The 12288-nt window shown below is 41.0% G+C and overlaps 1 protein-coding gene across 8 annotated transcripts in view; it reads left to right on the top strand.

The window, feature by feature from the left end:
* Positions 1–12288, top strand: part of APBA2 (amyloid beta precursor protein binding family A member 2) — a 240583-nt gene that overhangs the window by 44388 nt on the left and 183907 nt on the right. For all 8 annotated transcript variants that reach the window (XM_048868169.2, XM_048868174.2, XM_048868170.2 and 5 more), the window contains exon 2: positions 9414–9503. Coding sequence is in view for 1 of the 8 variants with exons in the window: in XM_075133026.1 (XP_074989127.1) it covers positions 9414–9503 (90 nt within the window). In the remaining 7 variants the exon portion in view is untranslated. The remainder of the gene's footprint in view (positions 1–9413; positions 9504–12288) is intronic.

Here is a 12288-nt window from a genome sequence, read left to right on the forward strand (position 1 = left end):
GGGCTAATATATCTGCCTTCTATTACTCTCCTATAGCCATCTGGCCTGACCCTGTCACAATATATATAGTTGAACATAATTTGACAACCTGTATAATGTCTTTTTGCCCAAGGATCTCACAATCAGGCCAAATTCCTGCCATTCAGTTCTAATCTGACTCTTCAGCCTTGGTCTCAAAAACTCCTAAAACTGTTTTTCATCCCTGCATAAAGCTAACAGTTGTCCCAGATTCTAAGTCTGCTATGTCCGTAAAGAGTACAAGGTTTCTTGTCCTGCATAAATGTGCTGTACATTGATTGGTACTCAGCTACAGACGTGTCAGTGCATATACCATAATAAACTTAGCCTTTGGAGAGAAGCAAGGTGTGTGAGGTAATACCTTATATTGGACCAACTTCTTTGAGAGAGAGAGAAGCTTTCGAGCCATACAGACCTGATCTCTTTCTCTCCAACAGAAGTTGGTCCAATACAAGATATTACCTCACCCACCTTGTCTCTCTAATATCCTGGGACCAACATGGCTACCCGTACACTGCAGTAGCCTTCTGTATGCATTTCTGAGACACTGCACTAGCCCCTCTAAAGTCCGTCTTTCATCCTAATGTAATATGTCAAGATTAAAGCTATTTTTGGCCTGCAAGTTTAAGTGTGTATGGTTTTTAAAAAAATACAACCCTCTAAATCTAGACGCAAATGCTTAGGAACTGTAAGCAGTATATAATGAGGTAGCAAACTTTGGATCTCCTTGTTACATTTTAAGGAGCAGTTGTAATAGCAACATCTTGTGGACATATGATACCATAGGGAAATTCTGCAGATCCATTACAATGGTTCTTATTCCTTGCAGCTCTTTAACAGGTCTGGTATCTGCCGCCAGTCAAGGCAGGCTGGGAGTGATCACATCTCTGAAATCCAGCTAGTGTAAATTGACCCCAGTTACTGCAGGAAGGCTTTACCAGATGCTGTTCTCAGAGCAATAAGAGAACAAAACAACCAGAATGGATCCTCTTTAGTTTGTTTATTAAATTCTAAGCATTACTGGGTTGCTACTTAGCCTTTGGGCTCTGCAGCAAACACCTCCTTCTTGAGACAGCAGGTTCCAGCACAACATGTTTGGGCAGGCCTCTCTGGCAGGAGCACTTCATGGACAACCAGAGGGATAGAAAATTTGGCAGAAATGCCTGGGCTAATTGGATTCTGCTAAACATCACGGGTTGGCTGTTGCCACACCTGCTGGACTAAAGGGACCCTGCTTATGCTGCAGGTTGGCCATTGTCACGCCATTTTCTCTACCCCTTCCATACAGCTAGCTCTGGAGGGATGAGAGGAAAATGTCCCAGACATGGAGGAATGAGCAGATGATAAGGAGCCTCTTGGCTCACCGTTTATTTCTGACTATTTCCCCAGACCCTTTAAAAAAGGTGTGAATCAACCTTTATGTAACCCTGCTTGACTCATGGTGGGATTCAGTGAGTCGAAATAGCTGCCACATGTGAAGACTTCCCTGCACCCCTCCCTCAAACACACTTAGGGATCACCTATAAAACTTAAGGAGCCCACCTAGAGATCATCTCAAGGGTGAACATTTCTAGTGTTCCACTTATTTCTGTAGCACAGACCTGGGGTTAGAACTCACCAAGAAGAATCTCAGAATCAGTGTTTTGAGGAAGAATAATTTGAAAGTATTCTCAGGAGTATTATGTGGACTCTGTATTCCTTCATCTAGGCCTTCTGTAAAAGGAAGCATCAGAGAGAAGGGGAATTAATCCATTTGCAAGAAACCTGTTCTGATTGGCATTAACTGTTGGGAGTATCAATCTAATGTCTGGTTAAAGACATGCTAAGTCGTTAGTCAAAAGAATAATGTAGTAATAGAAACAAGGTCACTTCAGCAGCGCTTCCTACCTCTGCTGTCTCCATGTTTTGTGCTAGAGCCAGGCCTGCATGGTCCGATTTCTGTTGTGAAATTGCGTCCCCACCTCCTGTTCTCCTACCTGAGATTTACAGTAAGAGCAAAGAGCTGTAACGATCTCTCAACAACAATACCAGCTCTGCCTGATGCCATGGAAAGCCAAACCCCAGGCAGCTGGTAACTTAAGTGTCCCAGTGGGTAGGTGTTGTGGTGACTATAAATAGATGTGTCATGGGAATCTCATTTAAAAAAAATAAAAATCTGAGGCCTTGCAGCTCAAAAAGAAATTTTAGAATTTATGGGTATTGACAATCCTTTGATCCAGCCTAAAATTAGCGGAGGTATGTCCAGCTTTCTGATTAAATACACCAAGTAGCATGAGAGGCATCTGGGTATTTCCTTCTTTCAAAGAAGCATGACTACAGCCTAACTCTGTGTGAGGTGATCCCCCAAACAGAGGGCAATTAGCAGGAAATTTCAAAGTGTTGTTTCTTTGAAAGTACGTAGTACTACAGCAAGAGAGTGACTCTTAGGCAGAGACATATAGCCTGGCTTACACCTTAGAAGTAAATGCAATTCCAAAACCAATTTTATTGACCTCTTCCTCTTCGTCCAACTGATTTGAAATATCAGAATATGAAGACTGCAGAATGCCAATCAATCTCCCAGGGAACAAGAAGGCTTAGCTCTCTACTCCATCCTAGTGCCGAAGCGTTCCAAAGACAGAAGTGCACTCAACCACAAGCTCTTGAACAGATTCCTTCAGAAGCCATAGTTCAGGGATGGAGACCCTAAATTCCTCCATAGCAGTAATTTACAAAGGACTTTTTTTCTATCAGTAGATGTAAAGAACACTTGTCTACATATTATTAAATGCACCTCCCAGAGGATAGATCTCTGCTTCACATGCAGCAGACAATGTTACTAGTATGCTCCTTCACCTTTTGGCCTACCTGCCTTTCTAAGGGTGTTTTTCCAAACTGCTAGTTAATATTGTAATTTCCTTGGGAAGAAAACAATTAATGTTTACCATGCTATGATGATGGTCAGAGGTGCACTCTTCTTGGAAAAGGCTCACTTGAATCAGATGAAGTACACATTTAAAGTGTGGGCTACTCTAGCACTTTCCTTGAAGTATTTCCCATGCACAGAAAAGAAAATCCATGATTATGATCATAGTCAAATATGATTATTTGTAAAGAATTCTGTCTACACTGGAACACTTTATTGTTCTATAGTAGTTACAATCATATTAGCTGAAACTGGGGTTGCTATTACCCTCTAACAGGGGTCAAGCACAGTTTCTAATTGCTGCCTTGAGTGGGGATGCAAAACCGTCTTCCATCTATTTCGGTGCAAACTGTTTCAAATGCTGTTACAAGTACTAATGTATGGTAGGTTCTAAAGGACAGTTCAGCCAAGGGTACAATTATTTCCATTATAAACTGATCCATGATGGGGAAGAACTAAAAGCGTTATTTGTTTCCAGACTTTTACTATGCAGCTTGATGCGTTTGTTGCTATTCCACCAGAAGTGCTTGCCTACATATTTAAATTTACCCTTAAGATATTTGCAGGCTTTCTAAAATGTAATTGTTGTAAGAATACCTGACAAACTATAAATTTTGCCATTATTCTATTCATGTGGTGTTGTCCTCTGTGATTCAGCAGATTCATTTGTTTCTTCTTTTAAATATGGAGTGAATAAAACAAGGGAAATATGGAAACCTAGCTTCTATTTGCCCATGTAGTTAAACATGTGTATTAAAAGGACCATAGGAGAGGAATACAAATTACAGCTTCTATCGTTGATGGAAAATGCATAGCTTTCTTACTATGTACATGGTCCTCTCCTTATCCTTCAGAGTCAGTGAATACATTTTGATACAGCATTACAAAGGAGATTCAGAGCACAACAGTGTTTTTCTTCTTGTAAAACCTAGGTTGTGGAAGGGAGGAGAAGCTCTGGTGGTTCTGCCTTTTAAAAAGAAAATGTATTCTCTTGGTTCAAAACACTGTTAACTGTACTGTAGATAACTCTGGATTACAGATAAAATTATTTTTAAACCTGCCTTATCTCTGTGATACTCTGTGACAGTTAGTCTATCAGTGTAGATTTAATTATGCACAACTACTTGTCGTATTATGGCCTGAGAGATCAGAGTTTTGGCATACTGGATGATAAATAGGGAAAGAATTCTGTTGATGACTGGAGATTTTACAGCCCATTCTACTGCAGTGGCCCAAACAATAGAGATGGGGGACGTTTTTTAGTACATATTGTAAAGAAGAACATGAGAATGGCCATATTGGGTCAGACCAATGGTCCATCTAGTTCAGTGTCCTGTCTTCTGACAATGGCCATGTGCTTCAGAGGGAATGAACAGACTAGAGCAATTATCTAGTGATCCATCACCTGTCATCCACTCCCAGCTTCTGGCAGTCAGAGGCTAGGGACACCCAGAGCATGGGGTTCCACCCTTGACCATCTTGGCTAGTAGCCATTGATGGACCTATCCTCCATGAACTTACCTAATTCTTTATTGAACCCAGTTGTAGTTGTGACCTCACAAAAGTGCATTTGGTCTCTTGTCTGACTCAAATGCCATGAGGGTTGTCAGGAATCTTTCAGTTCCTTGATACTATTGATTACTTGGTTCCTTCACAGAAAACTTGCCCTGAACATACAGGAAAATATGTCACCTATCTACAATATACATCTAAATCAATTGTTTTATAATGAAGAGGTATTCTTTTATACTTGAGGTGATAGGAGAAAATCTTACTCTAATCTCCTCTGAGATAGCAAGAACAATGTGTGGGTGTTGTGATGTTCTCTTCCCATTATCTGTGTAAAGAGGCGCACCTTAGGGTGTGTGTTTTGTTTATAGGTTGTGTGGGGTTTTTTTTTGGCTCTTTTTTTTTTAAACCAATTCTGTTACTGTAAATAGATATGATCTCTAAAGCATGTATTTTGATTGATTTGTTCCCCGTTTTATTATGCTGCACATCATAATTGGAGCCATCAACTAACAGCTGATCTAATTACAAATAATGATTTGAACCAAAAAAGCTATTAAGATTATTTTACTCTGACGAAGAATAGCTTAGCATCAGTTTTACTTCAGCATGAAATATATATGTTGGTGCATTAACTCTTTTTTACTGATGTGCCAGAGCAGGGATCTCAAACACGCGGGCTGCATGCGACCCACAGGGTTATTTTCTGCGGCCCACGAGCTCCCTGCACCCCCCGCCCCCTGGGAGTTATTTCCTGCAGTCGCCAAGCTCCACTCCCCCCCAGCACGCTGCGTCCCCGCTCCTCTGCCTACCTTGAGGCGCTTCCCGCAGCCAAACAGCTGTTTGGTGGCACTTAGCGCTTTCCAGGTGGGAGGGGGGAGGAGCGGGGAGCCACGCTCTCAGGAGAGGAGGTGGAGAAGAGGCAGGGCAGGGGCGGGGATTTGGGGAAGGGGTTGGAATAGGGGCAGGGATGGGGTGGAGTTGGGGTGGGGACTTTGGGAAAGGGGTTGGAATGGGGGTGGGGGAAAGGGTGGGAAGAGGCTGGGTAGGGTGGGGCCTCATGGAAGGGGCGGAGTGGGTTGGGGCGAGGGGCGGTGGGGGGGCTGGCTTTTGTACCTTTTATATGAGAAGGTGTCAGTGATGCAGCCCTTGGGTCAATGTACTAGTCCTCATGTGGCCCTCGTGGTGATGCAAGTTTGAGATCCATGTGCTAGATAATTTAAAAAGGTACGCTCACCAGAGATCCCTTCTCTGCCTGGCGGATCCGGGAGGCAGCCTTGGGTGGGTTTGGGGGGTACTGGCTCCAGGTCAAGGGTGAGAAACAGTTCCTGGCTGTCGGGAAAACCGGTTTCTCTATTTGCTTGCTGTGAGCTATCTTCAACCTCCTTCTCATCATCTTCCTCGTCCCCAAAACCTGCTTCCATGTTGCCTCCCACTCCATTGACGGAGTCAAAGCACAGGGCTGGGGTAGTGGTGATTGAACCCCCTAAAATGGCATGCAGCTCATCACAGAAGCGGCATGTTTGGGGCTCTGACCCGGAGCGGCCATTTGCCTCTCTGGTTTTCTGGTAGGCTTGCCTTAGCTCCTTAAGTTTCACGCGGCACTGCTTCGGGTCCTTGTTATGGCCTCTGTCCTTCATGCCCTGAGAGATTTTTACAAATGTTTTGGCAGTTCGAAAACTGGAACGGAGTTCTGATAGCATGGATTCCTCTCCCCATACAGCGATCAGATCCCGTACCTCCCGTTCGGTCCATGCTGGAGCTCTTTTGCTATTCTGGGACTCCATTGCTTGGTGCAGCCCTTCACCTCCCCCCCCCCCACACTGTTCCTCAGACGTTCGCTGGAAATGGCCCACCTTGATTATCACTACAAAAGGTTCCCTCCCCCCCCCCCCCCCCCCCGCTCTCCTGCTGGTAATAGCTCACCTTAAGTGATCACTCTCCTTACAGTGTGTATGGTAACACGCATTGTTTCATGTTCTCTATGTATATAAATCTCCCCACTGTATTTTCCACTGAATGCATCCGATGAAGTGAGCTGTAGCTCACGAAAGCTCATGCTCAAATAAATTGGTTAGTCTCTAAGGTGCCACAAGTACTCCTTTTCTTTTTGCGAATACAGACTAACACGGCTGCTACTCTGAAACCTACCATTTATTTTAATATTTTTTGATGTAATTGAAATCAATATTTGAAAATTTAGAAAACAACACAGAACACAAAAGTGTACAGTGTTAACTTTATATTTATTTTTGATTACAAATATTTGCATTGTAAAAAACAAAGAAATAGTATTTTTCAGTTCACCTAATAAAAGTACTGAATCTCTTTATCGTGAAAGTTGAACTTACAAATGTAGAATTATGTACAAAAAACTGCATTCAAAAATAAAACAATGTAAAACTTTAGAGCCTAGAAAGTCCACGTAGTCCTATTTCTTGTACAGCCAATCGCTCAGAGAAAGAAGTTTGTTTACATTTTCAGGAGACAATGCTGCCCGCTTCTTGTTTATAATGTCATCTTAAAGTGAGAACAGGCATTCACATATCACTGTTCTAGCTGGTGTCGGAAGATATTTACCTCCCAGATATTCTAAAGATTCATATGTCCCTTCATGCTTCAACCAACATTCCAGAGGATGTGTCCATGCTGATGGTGGGTTTTGCTAGATAACAGTCCAAAGCAGTGTGGACCGACACATGTTCATTTTCATCATCTGACTCAGATGCCACCAGCAGAATGTTAATTTTCCTTTTTTGGTTGTTCGGGTTCTGTAGTTTCTACATCAGAGAGTTGTGCTTTTATGAAAATTTTATGAAAGCTTTCTCCCTCTCAGATTTTGGAAGGCACTTCAGATTCTTAAACCTTGGGTCGAATGCTGTAGCTATCTTTAGAAATTTCACATTGGTACCTTCTTTGCATTTTGTCAGATCTTCACTGAAAGTGTTCTTAAAATGAACAACATGTGCTGGATCATCATCTGAGACTGTTATAACATGAAATATATGGCAGAATGCAGGTAAAACAGCAGGAAACATACAATTCTCCTCAAAGGAGTTCAGTCATAAATTTAATTAATGCATTATTTTTTTAACAAGCATCAGCATGGAAGCATGTCCTCTGGAATGATGATGGAAGCATGAAGAGGCATACAAATGTATAGCATATCTGGCATGTGAATACCTTGCAATGCCAGCTACAAAAGTGCCATGCGAATACCTGTTCTCGCTTTCAGGTGACATTGTAAATAAAAAGTGGACAGCATTACCTCCTGTAAATGTAAACAAACTTATTTCTCTTAGCGATTGGCTGAACAAGAAGTAGGACTGAGTGGACTTGTAGGCTCTGAAATTTTAAGTTGTTTTGTTTTTGAGTACAGTTATGTAACAAAAAAAATCCACATTTGTAATTTGCACTTTCACGATAAAGAGATTGCACTAGAGTACTTGTATGAGGTGAACTGAAAAATACTCTTTCTTTGTCATTTTTACAGTGCAAATATTTGTAATAAAATTATAATATAAAGGGTGAGCACTGTACACTTTGTGTTCTGCATTGTAATTGAAATAAATATATTTGAAAATGTAGAAAAAATCCAAAAATATTTAATACATTTCAATTGGTAGTCTATTATTTAGCAGTGCAATTAAAAGTGCAATTAATTATGATTAATTTTTTTAATCACAATTAATTTTTTTGAGTTAACTGCGATTAATCGAGAGTCCTACTTACAATCTAAGTATGCCTCTTTCCCCGAGCATTTGTCTGTCTTGTCTATCGTAATATGTTTGTCTGTAAATGATTGTCACAGATTGTCCAATTTTAATATAATCTACCATTGTCATAGCAGATGTGGCATTACAATTTGCCCCTAATTTTTTTCTGAGAGACGCAATATCCACTATTTCTTTTAATTTTGCTTTTTGATCTACACAGAACTGTGGTTTTTAACCTGTGGTCTGCAGACCCCTAGGATGGAAACCTATTGGCCACCCTGTTCCGCACCCTTTGTTGTTTTTTTTTTTTAGTTAAATGATTTTGTATTGAACATGAGGGATGGATAAATTTGTAAATTCACTGTTCGGCTTCACTGGTACAGGTTTAAGGGGATTATGTATGCAGTAGGATTTAATATCTGTCAACATGCTGCTCATTTGCTTGATATAACTAGGGACGGGTTCTTTTATTTGCAATTTATAAATCCTCATCTTCAGACACTCAGCTTTTCACAGAGAGCTGAATGTTTGAAACATCCTGCAATTATCATATTCTTAATGCCATGAATTTTATCTCAGATGGACTGTGACAGTGTTTGTATAACCAACATTATATGCATTTTATATATTATAGGCCCAATTTTTTTTCAATTTTCTATTTAAATAGAATAGCTAAAGTTACCCCAGTGGCTTGGCAAGGAGTGACCTTGGGCCTCTCCCTGAGTTTGGATGTAGTTATTGAAGAGTGCTGTCTTCTTTCATTCCCCTTGTTGACCAGTTTGTGGATTTGGATTTTCAGTGTGCCTGGAGTTTAGGTACTGTAGTAGTGAGTGTAGAATTAAGGGTGAATGAGAGACAAATGCTTGGTCTTCATAGAATTCTAACAGTTAAAAATGAAAAAAGTACTGTTATATTTTCTAGTTAGTCTTTTTGTATAATGAGCCCTCAAACCCTAACATGTTGTCAGCAATGATAGGACTTAGGACCTTCATCATAAAAGCCCTCAGCTATTTGAAATATGCAGTTAGAAGCAGTAATGGGGTCTTATTCTCTGTACAAACAAGCTGCTAGAGGAGGATGCAACATACTTAGCTAGTATGTTTGTAGGTGTAAGGCCTTATAGGGTACTCTGATATATTGGTGGTTTATTCATTGTAATCTAGTTTTAACTGTCAAATGATGAGACTTCTTTCACTTCTCTTAGGAGAATATTTCTCAGTGTCATAGATGCAAGAGCTGGCGTTTACACCTTTTTTCTTTGCCAGGGGTCTCGTCTGCTCAGCTGCTTCCTATCAGATTATACTGGAGCTGGAATTGCTGGTTCCAGAGAGGAGCTCTCCAAGACTTCCCATGCGGTAAGTGAGAACCTTGTAATACAGGATGCTTAAATCATTAATGCAAGAGTAGAAGGTGAAATCAAAACTTGAGTCTCTTGTGTGAAATGTAAATTTTTATGCTGTTTTTAAAAGGACACCACCAATTCCTTTGTAGTTAAAGCTTTACATTTATTTTATTTACACTCCATTGCAGTGCTCAGATTCCAGGGTGATGGGAAATATAGAAATGCCTAAGACAGAGATCTTGTTAATAGTGATATCTTCTTAGAAATTTGAAAATATCATTTTTTCCCTTGTGTTTTTGTCCTATTCTGTTTGGCAAGTACTGTAGTATGCTGTGTTTCAAGTGCTGCATGAGCTACTCTAGATTGCTGTGAGGCTCAGAATTCAGTTAGTTTGTAATCAAATGACCAAATGTCTTCGGTTGCTCACTCTGTGCTCAGATGCTGTGGTCTACCAAAAAGCAACCCAGGAATGTCACACAATCCTGATTTTTATAAGACCGCAGTGCCCTGTGGTTTTAGTCAGGGCACATGCTGTGCTCAGTTTTCTTCAGGTTGGGAAGAGCTAATGAAAGCTGCAGTTTCCATTTTCAAGCTTAATGTCACTTCCTTTGCTATTAAACCAGGACTGTAGAGTATGTTATAACTTGCAACATATTGCAGTTTCAAAGCATGTAGATATTATATATTTGCAATGCCCCTAGAATATAAATATTTTATGGTACTGCCCCCTATGTCCCATTGCCACGCTGTCTCTATCTTGCATGATCTGGAAGGCCATGAACATAGAGGAACCAGAAGAGTGCCACAACGCATGGGCGTTCCAGGAAGAGGAGAGCAGGTGTGCAGGTGATCTTCACTCCTGGAATGTTAAGGAGCTATCCTTTTGCTCTCCACAAGTTCCCAGTATGAAAGGAGGCAGGGAGGTCTGGAGGCAGGGCCAGCAAATTACATGGTTCCGGTCACTAATCTCTGTTTGTTTGTGTGTGGGTGTAGAGCAGTCTGGGGTAAAGATTACGTACATCTTAATGGTGTCTACCAAATGTGGTATCTGGAAATATGTTCAGATTTAGTGTAGGGTGTCTCACTGAATTCACCCTTTCTGGAATTGCTCAGTTTTGGTTCACAATCTCAAAGCTTGGAACTAGAACTTTTTCATAAGGCGTCATGTACTACATAGAGGGGTATCCTCAGGGCACTGTATACATTAATATTCCATCCATGGTTGTAGCTGGTAGTTAATTTATCTCATTTTGCAGTGAGAAGCAAGAGGCTAGATGACTGATTTGATTATAATCAAGCTTACATCATGTTCATAGATATAATGAAGTGGCAGCATTAATGCACTGCTGACCACATTTTGCTGTTTCACCTGGAAGGTGTTTTGGTGCTGGTAAAATTCACTCATGTATAGGCAAAAAAATTAACACCACTGAACAGTAGCAATACTTTAATTTAGTTAATTAAACTTTTATGGGTGCCACAGATAATATTTACTTTATGTACCTTTCAAAGTTTGGCAAAGGGAAATAAAAACTCTCAAGGGTTGGTTTTGCTGCAATCTGTCATATTTTAGAATACCGTATTTCCAATTCCTACTGATTTAAAACAACACAAGCCAAACTTTCCTTTGTTTTTCTAAATAAAGGACAGGAAAGAGTGTACAGTAACCACAGCCAATGAGTAAATACTATAATTGAACTAAACTCTGTTCTCTGGGTTATGTAGAAACTGTATCAAATAAGTATCTCTACCAATAATTAGTTCCTGCCTCTTGGGAAAAGCCTTCAGGACAATACTGGGGGAAATGCTCAGAAATTTTAATAACCATCCTGATATCAGATGAAATAGAAATAAACACAAGAGTGTGGCTTCCTAAGGCCGGGCCATGCACTAGTCAAAAATATAGGAGGGGGTGTGTGTGCGTGCATGCATGTGCGTGTGCACGGCAAAGAGCTCACCTAAGCAAATGGCTACTCTGCTCCTCATGCTGCTCACCACCAGCTGCTTCAGGTACGTCTCTCCAGGTACTCCTATAATTGGACTGGAATTAAATACTTTCCAACAGAATAGCTGCTGTGCACCAAAGGACGGGCTTCAGTGTTGCCGATCTAAAACATTAAAAAATGATGAGATTTCTAAAAATAATTTTGGGTTCCCTCCATTTGTTTTCTAGTTTATGACCCGTTAGGGTTCCTCTGTTTTAAAGCTTTTCTCTGCACCGTGAGAGCTAACAAGTTCCCTTTTTAATGAAAGGTGAGATTCTCATGTAATCATGTCACTCCAGGAGCTGTAGATTTAAAAACCAACCCACCAACTAGACTTTTTGATAATATCACAAGACTTGCCAAAACTGCTTAGGGAAGCCTGCTGTTGGCTACACCCAGTTTCTACCCACATTGCCTGTTTGCCCTCTTTTTGCCTGATGCTATCTTATTGGCTCAAATTTAATTCTCAGGGACAGTGGTGTAATTCTTGAGGGAGACAGTTCCTGTGGTTCTCTTGGATCACAGGTCAGAGCAGCTGTTGCTACGAGCTTTGACATTGTGCGGCATGAGGCAAGGAACGTGGTTCTTCCCTGACCCACTTACTCATCTGATACCACTTTCAGCCCCACCCTCAAGCCATCCTTGTATTCCCTGAAGAAAAGGGCGGAGAGTGTTCCTCTTAGCTGTCAGACTCCTTGTTCTCTCCAGTGTACTCCTACACACCAGCACAAGGCCCGGTGCAGCCTGACTCAAAACATGTCCTAATTCTCTGGCACAGGATAGAGAGGAGTCCCTTTCGTAAAATAAGTGCTA

This window comes from Caretta caretta, chromosome 10, assembly GCF_965140235.1.
Source record: "Caretta caretta isolate rCarCar2 chromosome 10, rCarCar1.hap1, whole genome shotgun sequence".
NCBI classification, from domain to species: domain Eukaryota; kingdom Metazoa; phylum Chordata; order Testudines; family Cheloniidae; genus Caretta; species Caretta caretta.